Raw genomic sequence first — 20,933 nt, 5'->3', positions numbered from 1 at the left:
TCTCTCTCTTCTCTCTCCCCTTCTCGTTCTCTGCCCCTCCCCCCTTCTCTGTGTCTGTTTTTGTCTGTCGCTCTCTCCAACAAATCCAGAGCTACAGCAGGGGCTTAGAGATCCCTAATGAAAAGACTATCTTTACAGAAAAGAGAGATAAGGAGAAGACAAATTAAAAGCAGACACAAAGCCTAGTACATTCCTAAGAACATCTTTTTTTTAAACTGGACCTGGTATAAGGAGATCTTGGTGAAGAAACTTTCTCTACCGACAGAGAGCCAGGTCTGTAATTTACAGTCCTAGAGGGTGGCCTGGTACTGAGAAATAAGGTGACCTGTCCAGGTTTGCACAGCCAGGATGGGTCAGAGAGGGGACTGAAGGCCAGCTCTGCATTCACTGAGTCACACAGCCGCTTGCCAGGAGATTAGCTCCTCCGTAATGCTTATTAAAATGAATTGAGAGAACATTCTGACTCCGTAAGGAGAGCATGCCAAGGGAGGCTGGGAGTGTGCAGATCTGGGGCAAGGGAGGAGTCCTTCTGAGGCTCCATAGAGAGAAGGAAACGGAGGCTGCAAAGGCAAGGAAGAGAGAATTTGACCATAGCTGTGCAGGGAGCGGAGAAGGAGGCGGGACCACCTCCAGGACAGCCGCCACTCAACGGCAGTTGTCAGGTGTGTGGAGGGTGGTGGCGGGCAGGGGAGGTGGGGAAGATTCTCTTTCTCCTCCTCTAAACAATCACCCACAATCACTGGCTCCGGCCTCTGGCTGTTCCCCAGCTGGACTTGAGGTTCCCACCCCCTTCCCTCACACCCGAAACCGCCTCCATCCTGGCCTGGCTCCTGCCCTTTGCAGCTGTTTTCCCAGGAAGATTTCTGGGGGAAAAAAGTGAGGAAAGAGACTAAGGCAAAGGGGAGGAGGCCTGAGAGTGAGGTCTGGGCACGTTCTGGGAGGGTGGGAGGAAGGGGCCTGCCTGGGATGCGCATAAGATGCAGAGGTGCCAGGGGCTCCAGGGCACAGGCTATGTGGGGGAGAAGGACCGACCAGACTGGGCATTATGGAAAGCCCAGCTTCTCCTCTACTGCCTTAACCGCAAGGCACTTTTGCCCCACAATTTCTGGAGAATCCCATCTTGTGGCCCTGTCTACAGCACCAAGGGCTTTCTGGTTTCTGACCAGCAAGATGGTCAGGTCCATTCTTCCCAGGAGCTATTGTCCTCCACATTGATGGCCCGGAAGGAAGTGGCCCAGCCCTGAGAGGTCCTAGGCCCTAGTTATGGCCTTTTTGACTATCCTGAGACCTATTAAACTCAAATCCCCACCCTCAGGAGTCAGAAGGCCAGCGTTTATGCTCAAACCCTCATCTAAAACAGGGCTGATGGGAGCGGGCCAATGGACAGCCCCATTGAGCCATACTGAGACTGAGCCAGAAGGCCCTTGCCTGCTTCAGGGCTTCAGGACAGCCAGGAAGCAAAACTGAGAGCTTCTAGCCGGGCTAACACCATCAAGGGAGTTCCCCCCACCATGCACGGGATGGCCCAACTCTGTCATCATCGCCTGGCGGAGTGCCCGGTGCCCAGCACCCTGACCACAGAACAGCCTTCGGTCAGACGGCTCCTATCCCAGGAATGGCAGGAAATGTCTGTGGCTCCTTCGGTCTTGTTCACAGGGTTGTTCCCTACCTGGGGTCCTGAAATAGTTTGGAGGAGGGGAATAAGGTGGAGACCAAGAGTGCAAACAAAGTCTGTGTCCCAGGGCTCCTAGCTAGGCCTTCCCTGTCCCCCCTGTCCTAATCCAGAATCTTAGTTGTCCTGATTGCCTGGAATTCAGGGCTTAGTCCTTGGGAGTGCAGCCAGGGAGAGGAGAATAGACAGATGGATGGCTTGGCCTGTATCTGTCTCCCTAGGGCAGGGAAGATGGGCTGAGACAAACACACCCCTTCTGTCCCCAAGCCCAGAGGTTGAATGCAGCTGGTGGCTTGTCAAGACTTTTTAGGATGATAGAATTTAAGACTGGGAGGGGCCTAAGAACACTGAATATCAGAGCTGGGAGGGTCCTTAGAACACAGACTGTCAGAGCCAGGAGGGGTCTTAGAACATAGGAATGTGAGAGCTGGGAGAGCCCTCAGAACACAAAATGTCAGAGCTGGGAGGGTCCTTAGAACACAGACTGTCAGAGCTGGGAAGGCCCTTAGAACACAGAAGGTCAGAGCAAGGAGGGCCTTTAGAACACAGACTGTCAGAGCTGGGAGGGCCCTTAGAACACAGAATGTCAGAGCTGGGAGGGCCCTTAGAATCATATTCCTGTTCTCTGGACAGGGGACCCTATGCAAGGAGGGCCTGAGAGCAGTCTACTCTCGCCTCATTTATGGTGTCTCTTGCTCCCATAAGTCCAGAGGGAAAGGGGGAGAAGAGCAGCCTGACACTGTACACCCATTCCTCAGGTTCCCTGCCCCATGTGGGAGGGTACCAGGCCTTTGAGCCTTCAGCACCGACCACCACGCCTTTGGCCTCTGCTTGGCACTAAGAGCTGTCTTGAGCTTTAGCTCCTGCCTCATCTGCAGGTTGAGGCCTTGGGCCAGAACCTCAGTTTCCCTGGGCCCAGCCTAAAACGGGTGCCATCACCAACCCCTTGGGAAAAACATCCCCTCAGGTTAGTTCCGCCTGAAGCCGATCACCCATTATCACCCACGTCCGTTCCCCAGGGGAGGTTCCTGCCTCCAAGGGCCAGCTGGAGAAAAGTCCCTAGGTGACTTAGAAAAGTTTTGGTCTCTTGGACTTCCCTTGGGAGAAAAGGAGGACAGAAAGGGAAAGCAAGGCTGGGCTGGGTTGGGGCGCAGGCTCTCAAATGATCTTCTTGGTGACTTACCCATCTGGAAGTCTCCACTTCCCAGGTCCCCACTGCCAAGGTCATCTGGAACCAACAAAACATCAGTTAGGAAGAGATGAAGGCAAGCTCCCAGGCATAGGGGCCTGGCCCTTATTTAAAAGGCTTTAGTGGGGAGGAGGGAACAACTCCTCCCAATGACATCCTCAAGAATATTTCATTATTTTAAGGATCATAGATTAGACAGCACCGTAGAATTAAAACCTGAAAGCTGTGATACAGACATGGTAATTTTTGTACCCTCCTCCACGCAGGTAGTTTTAAGGAATGTGCTTGTAAACCCTAAAGGGACAGAAAGCCTCAAACTGTTAGCCTTGAGATCAAGAAGACCTTGATTTGAATCCTGCCTCATTCACCTACTGTTTGATTTTAGGCGAGTCATTGAGGCCAGTCTGGGCCTCAGTTTTCTCATCTGTAAAACAGATGATCTGTGGGGTCCCTTCCAGCTATGTGAGTATCAAAGCCACAATCTGACCCTGGATCTCCAGGCCCACGTGCTCTTGTTCTGACATAGATTTTTGGACCACACCTTTAATTTCGTTGGTATAAGGAACACGGGGTGAAGAAATGTTCTCCACAAATGCAGGTCAGCACCTGCTCTGCCTCTTCCAGGCTCAGGGAGCTGGCTGGAGAGTCCCCAGCCAGGCAGGGTGAGAGGTGGGTCTGGAACTCGGGCCTTATCCACTTCATAACTGCCTCCGCCTCCTACGTCACAGAGCTGCAAGGAACCTCAGAAGTCACATGGTCCAACCTCTTTATTATAGTGATGAAGAAATGGAGGCCCCAGGAATTCAAGTAACTTGTCCAAGGTCACGGAGGCAGTAAGTGCAATACTGAGGGGGAATCCCTCTGAACTACAAATTCCAGGATGCCATAGGTTCTCAAACCCTTATTACATCAGCATCACAGCAGGATTTGAACCCAGGTCCCCTTTCCGCTATCCCCCTGTATCTTTGTGGTTGTCAAGCTGACCTCTTTACAGTGTTTGAAGGTTGACAAAGTACTTGGCTCTCATTATTCAGTTTCATCCTCACAACAGTCCTGTGAGATGGGTATTAATACTGGCAGTTTACAATTGGGGAAACTGAGTCTCAGGGAAATCAAGTGATCTTACCAAGGCTACCCAGCAAGTAAGTGTCTGAGGCAGGATTCAAACCCCTTTCTTTCCTGCCTCCAAATCCAGCACCTTCTCCTAGATTCAAGTATATAACGCTTGGTGACTGATGAATCATCCCCGCCACAGCAATGAGCTGGGGTAGGGCAGGAAGGCCTAGGTCCTCTGAGAAGAAATCTCATAAACATCTCTAAATGCCCAAGGGAGGAGACCAGGGAGGCCCCCAGGGCAGAGCAGGGTCAGGGCAGGACAGGCATCTAACAGCCTCTGAGGAGGAGGTCGTGGGAGCTTTTCACAAGGTCAACTTCAAAGCCCTGATCAGAGGGTCTTTAAATACTTTTAAATACCAGGACGGTCCGGGGTGAGGCAGGAGAAACAGCAAAGGATGGTGGGCCGACCCTTCAGATGGTGGGCCGACGCCAGAGCTAGAGGAAGTTTGGAACACCATGGAATCAATGGGGCCATGGGGAAGGAGTGCAAAGGACCAGACAGAAAAGACTGGGCCTCCCTCAGCTGGATGGAGGGAGATAAGGCTAAAAGGGGAGGTGACTGGCCATAAACACTTGACCAGAATTGGGGACAGAACAAGACAATCCTGTTCTTGGAACAGGCTTGGAACCAGAGAGAACTGGGTTTAAATCCTGGTGAATGACCCCGGGCAAGTCACTTAACCTATACATGCCTCAAGTGACTCCCTGGGACTTATCTAATGTGTCAGAGATGAGCTGCATTGTACATGGATGAAGGGAGTTCCCACAATGAAGAAATTATAGATGGATATCCACATTTGATAAGAACTTGTGCCATCTGGGCAGTCTTTTTTTTTTTTTTTTTTTGCTTTTTGGTGAGGCAATTGAGGTTAGGTGACTTGCCCAGGGTCACACAGCTAGCAAGTGTCAAGTGTCTGAGGCCAGATTTGGACTCAGGTCCTCCTGACTTGGGCAGTTCATTTGTGGGATTTGTTACCCCCATGAGGCAGCACAGGCCAAAAAAAAGAAAAGGAAAAAAAAAACAGAAAGCCTTTTGAAAAGGCTTAAATTCTTCTTAATAGGTTACAAAGTCATTCAGTCAGTCAATAAACAATCAGCCCATAAGCATTTATTACTAGATGCCAGGCACTGTGCCAAGAGCTGGGGTTACAAAGAAAGGCAAAAGACAGTCCCTGCCCTGAGGGAGCTCCCAGTCTAAAGGGAAGACAACCTGAAAACAACTATATGGGCACAAGATATAAGCAGAACAAACGAGATAATCCACAGAGTGAAGACACCAGAATTAAGAGGGATCAGGAAGGATTCTGGCCGAAGGTGGGATTTTAGCCAAGACTTGAAGGAAGTCAGAGTGTTCCAGGCACGGGAAACCACCAGAGAAAATGCCTGGAGTGTCTTATTCAAGGAATGGCCTGGAGGTTCTTGTCACTGGATCGAATAATTCCTAAGGTGGAAGAAGACTGGAAAAGTAGGATGGGCCTAGGTGATGAAGGGCTTTGAATGCCAAGTAGAGCACTGGGTATTTGATCCCGGAGGCAATAGGAAGCCACTGCAGTTTAATGAGCGTGGGAGTGTGCGTGACAAGGTTGAACCTGCTCGAGTTCTATCACTTTCATAGCTGGGTGGAGGACAGACCTGAAGAGGGCTGACCCCTCAGTGGCCGCTGCAATCATTCAGGCCTGAGAAGATGAGGGCTGTATTAGAAAGATGGCAATGGCAGAGGATGTTAGATATAAAAGATATTAGAAACGTCTTTTGGGGGTGGAGTTGGAAGGAACATCAGAGATCATCTAATCCAACCTCATTTTATAGAGGAGAAATAGAGACCAGAGTGGATAAATGATTTGTCTTATTTATTTTTTTTTTTATGCAATTGGGGTTCAGTGACTTGCCCAGGGTCACATAGCTATTAAGTGTCAAATGTTTGGTCTGAGGCCAAATTTGAACTCAAGTCCTCCTGACTTCAGGGCCAGTGCTCTATCCACTGTGCCACCTAGATGCCCTGATTTGTCTTATTTTACAGACAAGAAAATGGGCGGCTAGGTGCCACAATGGATAGAACACTGGGCCTGGAGTCAGGAAGACCTGAATTCAAATCTAGCCTCAGAAACTTCCTAGCTGTGTGACCCTGGGCAAGTCACTTCACCTTGTCTGCCTCAGTTTCCTCATCTCTAAAATGAGCTGGAGAAGGAAACCGCAAACCAGTACAGTATCTTTGCCAAGAAAAACCTGAAAACAACAACAGATAAGGCCCAGAGAGTTTAAATGATTTGAGGCATTGAGATGGCACAGGGGTAGAGCACTGGGCCTGGGGTTAGGAAGAACTGAGTTCAAATACAGCTTCCCTTACTAGCTGAGTGATCCTGGGCAACTGATGCTGCCTCAGTTTCCTTATCTGTAAAATAGGGATAATAATAGCCCCTATCTTCTGGGTTTTGAGGATCAAAGGAGATCATATTTGTAAAGTGTCATATAAAAGTGAGTTATCATTGCTCAAGACCATCTAGTTCAACCTCTTCACAGATATAGACGCTGAGCCCCCAAGAGAGCCAGTGACCTTTCCAAAGTAGCAAAATGCACCCAGAGCCAGGACCTGACCCAGGTCTCCTCTGACTCAGAATGCAGTGCTCACTATACTGTACTGTCAATCAACTTAACAGGTTCCTTGGACAGGAAGGGAGGCTAAGGTCTGGGCCCGTGCTCTCTTACAGTAGCCTGGGGGGAGGGTCACCCCTTGTTCCCGGCCCTTTCTCCAACCATCCCCCTTTGGCCCAACCCGCTCACCTCCAGAGGCCTCATCGGCCAGCAGGTCTTCATCATCAGAGAGGTCGGAATAGTTCCATCGAGGCCGGACCACCGCTGTCTCCTGTTCTGCATCTTCAGGCAGCGATAATCCATCATACGCAGTCCGACTGTGGACCACCTGTAGGACACCAGAGTGTCAATCCTGGGGCCTCCTCTTTGTGGACTCAGAGACAGCCTGAGTGGGGGCTCTTTCCCCTCCTGTTCCCTTCAAGGGCTAACCCACCCCCACCCAACCAAAATCCCCTAATAACACCCTCCAAGGGATCCATATGACTAGGGCATGATGCCCGTGGGCAGCCCGGGCAAAGACAGGGAGAGAAGAAGGAAAAACATCAATAATAATGACTGGACCTCTGATTTCATAGGTACGGCGGACTCTCATGTGAGAAAACGCCTACCACCGCAGCCCAGCATCATCACTGTAACTTACAGACTTAGTTGTTGAGTGCACTGAGAGGTTAAGGAATTTGCCCCGGGGTCATACAGCCAATTACTATGTGTCAGAAGCAGAACCCCAACTGAGAACTTCTTGGCTCTGAGGCTGGCTCCCTATCCACAATATTAATAATAATATTAATTATTAATCATAACATTTATAAATGAAAGGATTTATGACAGCATTACCAAACCAGGTCATTGGGACTGGAAACCACAGAAAAGTTATCAATACTTAAGGAGACCGGGAACTATTTGTCAATTGCAGATAGTACAGAAAAGTGGCAGAAACTGTTTAACGTATCACTATAGGTGGCAAGAATGTTGCACCTTCTTAGACAAGTAGAATCAAGTAGTCATCACTATGTAACAGATGATTGTTATTTCTTAGGAATCAAGCAGTGAGAAATCCCTGCATTACAAAAACAGACAACCCCCCCAGCCCAACCTATGTAATGATGTCAAACTCAAATAGAAATGAGCAATGATGTCAAACTCAAATAGAAATAAGGCCACTAAAGTACACATAAGGACCACTTATGGGCTGCAGATTGACTTATTAAAAACCACATATTAACATTATCTATGTCTTATTATATTTCTATTTATTTTGTTAAATATTTCCCAATTACATTTTAATCTGGTTTGGGCACTCCTAGTGATGTCTGAGTCAAGAGTGTTTGACCCCTCTGGCCTCCTAGAGGCATTGAGATCTCAAAGCTGACCCCTTGTCAAAGAACCAGAATGTATCAGATGCAACACCTGAACCCAGGTCCCTCCTGGCTTTGAGAGCTGCTGTCTGGGATGACAAATCCCCATACCACAAATCAGACCTCAAAAACATCCTCAAAAACTCAACCAACAAATGATGCTGGATGCATGGCATTGCCAGAAGCCGAGCTGTGGCCCACAATCTCCCCAACGTAACACTGATCCCTAAAAACTGAAGCACATTGGTAATAGATGTTGCCATAACACGTCCTCATAATCTCTCACTGGCATGGAACAGACAGCTTTCAAAACCACAGGACCGGAGAAGAAGAAACCCCAGATCATGGGAGAATGGTGTATATCACATCACCATCACTGATGGTCTTTCTATAGTACTTTAAGGTTTGTAAAACCCTTTTTACAAATATTAACTCATTTGATTATCATGACAACCCTGCGAGGTAGGTGCTACTATCATCCCCCTTTTACAGAGAAGGAAAACTGAGGCAAACAGGGGTTAAGTAAGTTGCCCAGGGTGATACAGCTAGTAAGAGTCTGAAGCCTGATTTAAACCGAGGTCTTCCTGTCTCCAGATCCAGGGCTATATCCATTGCTGCCTCAGGTCATTCTTGTTGTCCTGTCTGCCCCTGGAGTTGTACCAAGAAGAGTGATTTCAATGAGCCTACATTCAAAGAGCTCACACTCTAATGTTGTTGTTCAGTTGTTTTTCAGTTGCGTCTGACTCTTCGTGACCTCTTTTGGGGTTTTCTTGGCAAAGATACTGGAGTGGTTTGCCATTTCCTTCTCCAGCCCATTTTACAGATAAGGAAACTGAGGCAAACAGGGTTAAGTGATTTGTCCAGGGTCACACAGTTAGTAAATGCCTGGGACTGGAATCGAACTCAGGAAGGTGAGTCTTCCTGCGCTATCTACTATGGTGCCACCTAGCTGCCTTTATACCCTAATACTTTTTTTCAATTCCAAAAATAGTTATTTTATCCACCTTAACGTGACAGACAGCAAAATATGAAATCTCAAAGAGATTTTTATAGATAGTAATAATGAAAGGAATAGCAGGTGGTTACTCTGCTAAACACTTCACCTGATGCCTCACCAAAGTGTCAGCTCTGCAGTTCAGCTGAGGGTACCTCAGTTCTGCCGGGTCCTACATCAAGGTGGTCAATGGACTGAGTGGGTACCTGTCATCCCAGGACCAAGCAAACTCATTATTCCGTAATCCAACTAAGCAAATCTTTTTTTCTGATTTCTTTTTTTTTTCAATAACTTATTTATTTATTTTTAGTTTTCAACATTCACTTCCATAAGCTTTTGAGTTTTAAATTTTCTCCCCCCCTCTCTCCTGTCCCCTCCCCCAAGACAGGGTGCAATCTGATATAGGCTCTACTTATACATTCACATTAAGCATATTTTCACATTAGTCATGATGTAAGGAAGAATTAGAACTTATGGGAGGAAACGTGAGAAAAAAGAAACAAAACAAAACAACAAAAGAAAAGGAGAGCAAATAGAATGCTTCCATCTGCATTCAGACTCCATGGTTCTTTCTCTGGATGTGACAGCATTTTCCGTCTTAGTCTTTTGGAGTTGTCTTAGATCCTTGCATTGCTGAGAAAAGCAAAATCTATCAAAGTCAGTCATCACACAATGTGGCTGTTACTGTGTACAATGTTTAAGCAAATTTTTATTATCATGTACAAGGCATGATGAGGGCTGCAAAGACAAAAATTAAAACTAGACCCTGCCCTCAAGGTGCTTACATTCTATTGAAATGCAGGCAGGCTCCTGGCCAGAAGGTGGCTCACCAGTAGATGAATTGGGTGGAGCCAGAGGACCTTACAAATATCATATACCAAGGCCTAGAGGGACTGTCATATGCCTTGATGGAGGCATTGGGGGTGGGGGGTAAGGGAAGCGAGGAGTACTTATACTGGTGAAAGCATAGAGAAATTATGAACTTAAATAAGAAAGACATTCTGATAGTTCTTTAAACTCATTAGGATCAGTTTTAGCTTTGCGGATTCTCATCAGTATCTTTCCATAATTCCCCCAACACATTCCAGGTCTGGTTCTCTGAATACCTCAGGCAAGGCTTGCCAATGTATCACTGGATGGTCTCTCTGTTGGGTCTCATTCACCCACTTTGGTTGGTCCGTCTCCTTTTCTGGTCACAAATGTCCTCAATGATTTCTGTTAAGCTCCTTGGGACCTTATGACTTTGAGCTGGGAGGGATCTTAGAGAGCACTGCATCCAATTCCTTTATTTTTATTTTGTTTTAATTACATTTCATTGAGATTGTTTATTTTTGGATTACCTTCATTTCTGAATATATTTCTTACACACTCCTCTACAAAAAGGGAAGGGAAATGTATTTTTTTTTAGCTCTTCTCTGCCAACTGTCTCATTTTACAGAAGAGGAAACTGACACCCAGAGAAGTTACGTGACTTACTTACTCAAGGGTACAAAGAAATGGCAGAGCAAAGATTCAAATCTAGGTCCCAGAACCCAAACATGGTGCCCCTTCCCGGTGACCATTCTGCACTCTTTTTAATACCAATGCTCACACCCATCATGCATCTGTCCATTGCCCTTCGGGTTACTTGTAATTTGGATTCTTCCAAGATCATGGTGTTCTAGGATATTAGGCCACAGAGCATCATCTGGGGAATACAGATGTTTAAAAAAACAGGCTTTTGGAGCAATGAGCAGCTTGGGAATCATGCACTATGTGAATTTCCAAATTCAATCCAGTCTAATCTCCTACTCCAGTTCTGGCCCTGGTTCACTATTGCAGCACCTGTCCAAGATAAACACATTGCTGGAGTAATTCGGCAGGTTGCCCATCTAGCTGCATGTTACAATTCGAGACAATAGGCATTTTTCATCCACTTTGTTTCTCCAGCATGCATGCTTAGTCCAGTTTCTTTCTCACTACCATTGTTTACACTAAGGAAATTGTGTAGCATTCTTGGGCTTGGTAGAATTAGTACAATGTCATCTGTGGAAAGGAGCATTTGGAGAACCTCACCCTCCGTGAGGAACCATTCTTTCATTTGGGATTTGTGCAGGACATCCCCTGTGACACTGGTGAACACTTTAGGTGAGTGTACATCTTGTTTCACATACTACTTGATGCTAATATTTAGCAGACCCGTGAACAAATTGTCGGTCATTGCACATGTCCTATGGTCTCGTCTCGCTGTTCTGTGTGTCATGCCTTTTTTGAGAAGAAACTTTAAGTCTGTATCATTTTTTAAAAATTAAAAAGCAGCATATATCCCCTACATCTCTCACCTCAGTTCTGTGACTGTAACGATAAGATCTGCTAAAGCTTGCTTTTCCTTTCTAATGTTTTCACTGAGGACAGCACTGGTGCATACCTAGATTATTTTCACAAAAAATTTTATAGAATTGAGAAAGCAGACGTACAGGTAAGTAATTGTTGAGTCTTCTTAGTTATTGTTGAGTCATTCAGTTATATCCAACTCTTCATGACCCCATCTAGGATTTTCTTGTCAAAAACAATGGAATGCTTTGTCATTTCTTTCTCCAGCTCATTTTACAGATGAGGAAACTGAGGCAAACAGGGTTTAGTGACTTGCCCAGGGTCACACAGCTAGTGAGTGTCTAAGGCTGGATTTGAACTCAGGTCTTCCTGACGCCAGGCCCTGCGCTCTATGCACTATGGTGCCCCTTAGCTTCCCTAAGTGTTTACTAGCTAAGGGCAGTTTCTTTTGACCTTTTCAGCTGTTTTGCATCAATTTAACTCCTCCAAGCAAAGGGGCCAAAGTTGAATGTCTTCTTTCCCATTTCCCATCTATCAGAACCAACAGCTTGATAAGTTTACCCTGGTGAAGATGGAACTGTTATCAAAGTAAACTGTCATCACATTCTACCCCTTTCTTGTGATTGGGTATTTATCTTGACCTTTGCTCTAATCTGGTGATCTTGCTACATACTTAGACTGACTACATACATACTGACCTCATACCGACAGATGATTCTGAAATGACTCCTCCATCTGGACATTTCCAATTGGTTAAGGCAAAGTAAGTGCATTTTTTCCTGATGTCTTTCAGTCCTTGCCACATGCATTTCCTTCCAACTTTCTTCTGGAAGAAAGTGTTCATCATGCAGGGGTATGAGGTGTCTGAAGAGTCTCCAAGCCCATGGTCCCTTTCACTCCTGGATCTCCAAGCATATTTTCCAACATCAGTGTTTGTTGGCCTCTCCTGGACCCATGTTCCCCTGAAGTCACTGTCTAGAAGCGTATATGATGACTTGGCTTCTAGCCCCTCACTGTGCTCCTGCTCTGGTGTGAGGGAAGAGAACACAGGCTTTAGCCATGGGAAACCTGAGTACAAATCCCAGCTCTGACATTTCCTTATTTTTAGAGACAAATTGATTTGGAATTAGGATTGCAGACCCAGAGCTGGAAGGGATTTTTATCTATTGGCCCCTTATCTAGTCCAATTCTCTCCTTTTGCAGACTAGGAAACTAAGGCCAAGTGAGGTTAAGTAGCGTCTCTGTAGTCCTACAGTGAGTGGGTGTCAGAAACAGAATTTGAACCCAAGTCTTCTGATTCTGGAGACAATACCTTTTTCCAAACTTAAGTTTTCTCCTCTTTAAAAGGAGAGGGTTTAACTAGCTCCCCTCTTGCTCTAAATCATTGCTATTAACTATTCATCATAGAATATGATAATAAAAGCTAGTACATATATATCACATATATATAATAAAAGCTAGTACAGATATATCATATATATACATAGGCACACACACACACACACACACACACACACACATATACCACCATCAACTATATGCCAGGCATTTTGCTAAGCACTATACAATTATGATCTTACTTGGTCCTCACAACAACCCTGGGAGGTAGGTGTTATTATTATCTGCATTTTACAGATGAGGAAACTGAGGCAGACAGAGGTTAAATAGACTTGCCCAGGGTCACACAGTGACTGAGTGTCTGAGGCTGGGTCTGCACTCAGTTTTTCCTGACTCCAGGTCCAGAGTTCTGTCCACTATGCTATGTTGAGGTCTCTACTTCTTCACCCACCATTGGTGCCTTGAGCTATGGTCATGACGGCCTGTTTGTTTATATGAATGAGCATGGGGAGATGACCAAGCAGGTGACCCATGAAATGAAGTGACCCCTGGGCACACAATGAAATCAACTCTGCCAATCTTTCCTTTGTTTTTCTAAGACATTTGAACGGGGCTTGTTAATATCACTTGGATTCATTCTTGGCAAGAATGTTCACTCAGGTACATCTGGCTTCCTCTAGTAGGGTCACTGGACAAGCGTTTCCCTTTAAGAATACCAATATTTAAATTAACATGTGTAGACTGTCTGATCCCCTTTCCCATTCTCCTTTACCACATTCCATCACCATCACTGAGGAATCAGAAGGGACTGTGCAGTACTGAGAATCATGCGCCTATCACAGCAGCCAAGAATTCATCACCTAGTATCCAACCCGCTAACAACAAGACCTTATACTAGTCAAACACAGCCTGGTCCCAACCTACCCTCCCAGACTTTTTTTTTTATATATACATTATTCCCTTTCCCACCCCCTAAAATCCAGCCAAACAGGCCTTCTCATTGGTCTCCTCTCAGATAGCACTCTATTTCCCATCTCCACACCTTTGCATTGGCTGTGCCCTATCTCTACCTCTTAGAATTCCTTGTTCCCATCCAAACTCACTCAAATGTAACTTTCTATATGAAGCCTTTCCTGATTCCCCTCCTCGCTTACTATAGCCTTCTCTCCCCAAAATTTACTTTCTATTAATCTTTTATATACTTATATAAGTTGTATTCCCTAATAGAATGTGAGTTTCTAGAGGGCAGGGATTGTCTTATTTTTGTCTTTGCATTCCCAGTACCTAGCACAATGACTGGCACAAAGTAAATGCTTAATGAATGCCAGATGGTTTATTAATTAATTGACTAAGCAAGTCCTCAACTTAAGACAGCTAGGTGGTTGCAGCAGATAGAACAGTGAGTCTGGAGTCAAAAAGATTTGAGTTCAAATCCAGGCCCAGATACTTACTAGCTGAGTGACCTTAGGTAAGTCACTTAACTTCTGTCTGCCCCAGTTTCCTCAACTGTAAAATGAGGATCATAATAGCACCTGCCTCCCAGGGTTGTTGTGAGATCATATTTATAAAGTGCTTAGCACAATGCCTGGCACATAGTAAGTACTTAATAAATGTTAGTTGACTGACTATCCTATATGAAAAGACTTATTACATCTTCTGATATAATCCTCAAGAACTTTCATGGAAATAATAATAATGATTATAATAATTGTTATTATAAGTCCTTATAGAACCTTATAGGCTCATAGATCTAAGACTGGAACAAGCCTCAGAAGCTATTAAATCCAACCCTTTCATCTTACAGATAAGGAGACTGAGGAGATCAAGTGACTTGCCCAAGGTCACTCAGGTAATAAGCATCAGAGGCAAGATTTGAATCCAGGTCTTTCAACTCCAGAGGTCCTGCTGTTTCTACTATACCAAGCTGGCCTTTTCAGATTAATTATCTCATTAGTATCTCACAACAGCCTCTGAATATAGAGCTTGGGGCATCAATTATTATCCCCATTTTACAGATGACTAAACTCACTTTTAGAGAGGTTACTGGACTTCCCTGAGGCCACACAAGTAGTGAGTGAAATACTTTAAGTAGCATTAAGTGTAAAATAAATCATAGCTGAATTGAATTGGAAGGGACAGGACTTGAACTTAGGGTGCCCGATTCCTAAGTCGGTATTTTCCTGGGCTAGAACAGACCTACATATGCCCTTTATTCCCCATCCTAACTCCTGCCTTGGTTTCCCCATGTATGCCATTGGAATAAGGTCATTCCTGACCCCACCAGCCCCAGGAACACTTTGACTAGGATCTTGAAAGAAACCAGGAAGCAAGATCAGGAGAAATGGGGTAAGCTCCATTTCCACTTTTGGGTCCACTTGGCAGTGAAGGTAGGGATGGACAGCCAATGTCAGTTAGAATAATAATAATAGTAATGATAATAATAATAATTATAATTATGATAATAGCTTACACTTACATAGCTTACCATGTGCCAGGTACTGTGCTAAGGAGTGTTAAAATTGTTCATAAGGGAGGGGGTGAAGGAAAGTTTGTTGGTTCGGTTTTGGTCCTTGGGAATGTCTACAGACATGGAGATTTTTTTTTCTTTTTTTTTTTGCTTTTTGGTTGGGCAATGGGGGTTAAGTGACTCGCCCAGGGTCACACAGTTAGTAAGAGCTATGTGTCTGAGGCCGGATTTGAACTCAGGTCCTTCTGAATCCAGGGCTGGTGCTCTATCCACTGCACCACCTAGCTGCCCCAGAGACATGGAGATTTTTAAAGAGGTCTCAGCTCATTGCCCTGGGCACACAGGCTGATGCTCATCCTTCGTTTTTAAAGAGGACCAATGACATCAGGAGTGATGTCTTGACTTTGGAGTGATGTGGATTTCAGGGAGGCAGAGCTGCACAAAGTCGTCAGCCTCATTCTCTCTTCCAGAGTCATCCAAGCCCAGCGGCAGGACAAAAATCAGACACCCTGCGATGACCCAGGATGCAGTGCACGACCTTGGCGTCTTCAACCTCTGACCAAGCTCTGAGCGCTCCACAGTGCCTGCTTCAGCTGCCTTCATGGCCACTGGCACAAATTATTCTCATCTGCCCATTTTGCAGAGGGGAAGTCTTCACATGCTTGGGGTAGATATCCCGCCAACTCCCTGAAGGGTCTGAGACCTCAATCTGATTTAGCCCTTCTGCCGAGAACGTTTACTGCCATGCTGCAGCTTCTTGGAGCCACAGATGAGAGCTGAGTGAAAGGTGGACATCAAAGGTGGATGAGCAGCTCTAAAAAGGGCATTAGCCCTCCCACCAGAAGTGCTGGTCCTCCCTTAACACCTACACCCCTTTTTATAACTACAATTTACAATTATTTGCTCACAACAGCCCTGGGAGGGAGGTGTTACTATTTTCCCCATTTTACAGATGAAGAAAGTGAGGCTGAGGAGAAATGATCTGCGCAGGATCACACAGCTAGTAAATGTCTGAGGTTGCATTGGAACTCAGGTTTTTCTGACTCCAGGCCCAGGGCTCTATGCACTATGGCGCCCCCTAGCAGCCCCAAGGCAGAAGGGACGGGAGTCATAGGAGGAAGGGGAAGATAATGGGGTTGAGGCGGGAGGGGACAAGAATGTTTCCCAGCTGTGGACTACATCCATGGGAGCGGATCTGTCTTGATCAACTCTTTTTTGGGGGGGGGGTTGTTACCACTGCACATCCAAATCAGAAACCCAAGGGAAACGCATTCCAGACACTTAAGTGAATTAGATTGAAAATTCACAGAAACATTGACAACAGCATCTGTGAGTCCCCCTTCCCTCCACCCCTCTCCCCAACTCGGTGGAGAGGAGCCCAGATGCTGCATGAGTCACTTGGGGGCCAGATGTGGCATCAAGGCTTCAAAAGGTGGGACTGCTTTCCTTGGTACCCCGAAAAAACCCTCCGGCGTGGGCCCTGTCTCTGGACTCAGGCCCTTCCTTGCATATGCCCCGTATCTCTGCGCCCAGATGAAGGTATAAGACCTGCCTCCATGCCTAGACCCTAGCTGGGCCCCATCTCGGAGTTTCTGCAGAAGAGAGAGCTCTTGTCTTAAGGGAGGAGGGAGTGGGAGTTAGGAGGAGGAAGAGGTGGGGGGACGGATAAACCTGGCCTTGGGGAATGAGTAACTGAAATGGTCCAGTCTGAAATGGTCCAAGATGGCCAAGTCAGTCCAAAGACAGACTGGAAGCAATCACTTCAGGCTGACTTTGAAGCTGGGGGTGCAAATATGCAGGTTTAGTAAGGTTAGTCAGCACGGTTATTTCAGCGCCACGTAAGGCTGGCAGTGGATACCCAGGAACACACAATTCTTGGGCTCTGTCCCAGGTGAGGAAATCCCTAGTTACCCTTTGCCTGCCTGGCTCAGTGCCTAACTTGGATTGGATTGGGGGACCAGGAGAGGATGGGGACAAGACAGGAAATAGCAAAGTGAAATTCAACTTGGAGCACCGTGAAATACACACATCTGGGAGGGAGGCACAGACGGAGGGAGGGAGAGGTCCCATCCTGACGAGGCCAGAAGGGTGGACGCACGGAGAGAGCTAGGAGGGGAACCAGAACAGGATCGGGGAACCACCCGCATGCCCTCCCCAGATCCAGCCAGGGTCAGCTCAGGGGAGGCTGTGAGCCAGGAGACGAGCAGGCAAACACGGAGATTTGGCCCAGGAGCTCAAAAGTGAGATCAAAAGAACAAAGCAGCTGAACTGCACATCTGGGGGGTGGGGAGGGTGGAGGAAAAATGGAGTCAGAGGCTGGAAGGTGGGGCCAGAGGGAATGAGAAACCAAAGAGAAGGAGGAAGAAGGCAATGGATGAGACTGGAAATTCTAGGGAGAAGAGAGGGGAGGCTCCGGGACCAGGACAGATGATAACAACAGCAACAATAACAGTACCAGCCAGCATTCATGAGTTCACACAGCACTTGACAAAGCGTATCTCATTTTACCATTACAACAACCCTGGGTGGCAGGTACTGCTATTATCCCCAGTTTGTAGATGAGAAAACTGAGGCAGGTTAGTTGACTTGTCCAGAGTAATGCAGCTGGTGTCTGAGGCCAGATCTGGCCTTCCCAATTCCAAGTCCAGCTTTTTGTTCACAGGAACACCTAGCTGTCACATAGTAACGCAGATCATCCTTTACATAGTGGTCACTGATTGTCACATCTGGGAGGGCTCTTAGAACATGGAATATCAGAGCTGGGAGGTGCCTTGGAACACAGGATGTCAGAGCTGTGAAGGGTCTTAGAACACAGAATGTCAAAGCTGGGAGGGCCCTTAGAACATGGAATATCAGAGCTGGGAGGGCCCTTAGAACACAGAACGTCAGAGCTGGGAAGAATCTTAGATACTACCAAGGTTTAGACTAGCAGGTCCCTTATTTTACAAATGATAAAACTAAGGCTCAAAAGTGATTTGTCCAAGGTCATACAATGAGTGGACAGGAGCTGGTATTAGAATCCAGGTTTCCTGACCCTCAATCCAAGGCTCTTTGTACTAAACCACTGGCGATGCCTCACTAAGAGTTTGAGTCCAAAAATACATGAGGCAGAACCACGAAACCCTAACAGTTGGAGTTGGCTGGGGCTGGAGACTTAGCTGGATGGGGATCATCTAGTCCAATCTCTCCTATTTTACAGATGAAGAAACAGAAGGGAAATGACTTGCCAAAGCAGAATTGGCACCCAGGTCTTTGAGCCCAAAGACCAGAGCTCTTCCCACCAAGCCACCATTTCTGCCTCTTATCAGGAGGGCCCAGCCCAGGTTCCCACCTCAGCTCAGTCAACCTGGGCCTATGGGGTAAGGTTCTAGGCATATGGGTGAGGTCCAGAAAGGCTAGGAACCAGATCCAAGGTCAGAGGCAGAAATAGAACCCAGGCTTCCTGACTCCTGGTCTCTGTCTCCGGCTAGTAATGGCGTCTGCTTCTTCCCAAAGGAACTAGCTATTCAGAAACGGCGGCTTGGTCGGCTGGCTCCTTTGGCACCTGGGTGGGAATGGAGCAGCAATGGGGGATCCTGGAAGGGTCAGGCAGCTGCCAGGAGCTGGGGGAAGCCAGGAAGGAGGAAGGGGAGAGGGGAGTAGGGGATTCTTTGGGCTCCTGGGGGAGTACTGGGGTGTCTGACTCAACCCAAGTGTTGGGAACAGGCATGAGTGGACATCCCACCGGCAACATTCAAGGGAGGCCAGGCCAGAGACTCTGACCCCCGCCTTGGTTTTAATGGTGCTGGAGAAGGAGGGTTTGGACGCCTTGATTCCAGGCCTAGGTGGCAGTAGAAGGAAGGCAACAGATCCAGGATTCTCCATGTCCCCCAAGTCCTGCTAGAGATGGCTCCTTCCCTCTCCCTGCACCCCCTTCCTCAAGGGATCACAGGACGCAGAGACATTCCATTGGGCAAGGAGTTAGAGAGAATCTCATGAAACTCCCTCCTTTTACAGAGGAAGGAAAGTTGAGACCAAGGGAAGGAAAGTGACTTGCCTTGGGTCTCACAGTTTAATAAAAATAAATAAATAAATGAAATAAAAATAACAAAAATAACAGAACCAGGTTTTGGACTCGGGTCCTCTGAGTGCAGAACCAGGGCTCTTTTCATTACGGCATGCCCTATGCTACCGTGGCCACCATGAGGTGTCCCATATCCAGTTTGGGTATTGGCAACACAGGTATGGAGACCTTTGATAGGCACCTGCTGGGGCAGAGGAAGTTGTGAGGTGTGAGGAGGCCGAAAGGACCCCAGAGCTGGAAGGGGTGTGGGAAGTCAATGAGTCCATTTTACAGATGAAGAAAGGAAAACCCAGAGAGGTTAAAACTCTCCCAGTGAGTGAGTGGCAGGTAGAGCAAGGGTTCAAAGCTTAGACCTCTGGCACCAAATTTAGTGCTTCAGAAGACTTAGATGGAAATCTGAGCTCTGATTTCCAGAAGATTCTGGGACTTTGGGAAAAGCAAGCATCCATTGGAAGCCTCAATTTCCTTCTCCAGAAAGCTGGTTTTGTGCTGACAATATCACAAGGATGCTGAGAAAAGCACCGTATAAGGCATAAAGTGCAAAAGAACTGGATTCGGCTCTCAGGATGGGGCTCTAGGGCTGAGGTCACTGGGTCCTGAAGGCCAGGCATCACTTTGGGTTTTTTTTTGGGGGGGGGTTGTTTTTTTTTGTTTGTTTTTTATTTTTTTGTTTTTTTGCTAGGCAATGGGGTTAAGTGACTTGCCCAGGGTCACACAGCTAGTAAGTGTTATGTGTCTGAGGCTGGATTTGAACTCAGGTCCTCCTGACTCCAGAGCCGATGCTGTATCCACCGGGCCATCTAGCTGCCCCCCAGGCATCACTTTGGGGCAAGCTCTTATGCTCTGGACCCTGGGACAAAGCTGGAGGGAGAGCTCAGCCCCTCCGGCACTGGCACTCCAAGGCTGGGCTAAGGCACTCATCCAAAGCTCAAGTCATCTGCCCTGGTGGCTGCCCAGCCTCAGGGCCTTGGTTCAGCCCCATCCCCTGGCATGGAGACATTCCTCAGATGCCTTCTGAAGGCTGCACGTCAGCCTCCCCAGCAGCCAAAGGCCCTTATCACCAGGCCAGGCCAGGCCAGGCCACAGGGCTAAGTCCTACCTCATCATGCCAGCACCCCTCCCCACAACCTACTCGGCCCACACATCCGGCAAGAAGGCCCAACTTCTCCAGAGCCCTAAGGGTCAGAGCCTGTTCTCAGCATCTGGGCCTGCATGAGCTCATCCTTTGGAATTCCAAAGACAAGAGCTAGGGAAGGGTGGCCGGGTGCCCCAAGGAGAGTGGCAGCCCCTGCAGACTGCCTTCAGGACCCTCCAGACCTGTCTCAGACTGTCCCCAGAAGCCTGCACTGGCTCCTGTCCACCTGCACTGGGGACCAGCCCCAGCAAGGGGGCTTGCTCCACATGGAGGGGGTGCCTTCCAATACTTCTAAAGGGGAGAACTTCCAGGCCTAATCTCTTATATTTGGAAGATCACAGGATCCAGCTTTCAAAGCTGGAAAGAGCCCTTGATGTCATCTAGGTCAAAGGCTTATTTTACTCATGAGGAAACTGAGTCTGGGAGAGGGAAAGTGACTTATCAAGGGCACACAGGTAGCAGCAACATTGCAATAAAACCCAGGCCCTCTGATTCCAGCACCATTGCTCTTTCTACTCAGCTTCTAACTGCCCCTCCCAGCTCTGCCATTCCATATTCTAAGGGCCCTCCTAGCGCTGATATTGTCTGTTCTAAGGCCCCTTCCAGCTCTACCATTCCATATTCTAAGGGCCTTCCTAGCTCTGACATTCTCTGTTCTAAGGACCCTCTCCCAGCTCTGACTTTCTGTGTTCTAAGGGT

The 20,933-nt window shown here is 47.2% G+C and overlaps 1 protein-coding gene across 5 annotated transcripts in view; it reads right to left on the bottom strand.

The window, feature by feature from the left end:
- Nucleotides 1-20,933, bottom strand: part of HSPG2 (heparan sulfate proteoglycan 2) — a 166,356-nt gene that overhangs the window by 99,363 nt on the left and 46,060 nt on the right. For all 5 annotated transcript variants that reach the window (XM_027841414.1, XM_027841415.1, XM_027841416.1 and 2 more), the window contains exons 2-3: nucleotides 6,759-6,897; nucleotides 2,856-2,900 (exon numbers count right to left, since the gene is read on the bottom strand). In XM_027841414.1, coding sequence (XP_027697215.1) covers nucleotides 2,856-2,900; nucleotides 6,759-6,897 — 184 coding nt within the window. The remainder of the gene's footprint in view (nucleotides 1-2,855; nucleotides 2,901-6,758; nucleotides 6,898-20,933) is intronic.

The sequence above is a fragment of the Vombatus ursinus genome, unplaced genomic scaffold (genome assembly GCF_900497805.2).
Source record: "Vombatus ursinus unplaced genomic scaffold, bare-nosed wombat genome assembly UNPS02014859.1, whole genome shotgun sequence".
NCBI lineage: Eukaryota > Metazoa > Chordata > Mammalia > Diprotodontia > Vombatidae > Vombatus > Vombatus ursinus.
This window is presented reverse-complemented; position numbering and strand designations above follow the sequence as displayed.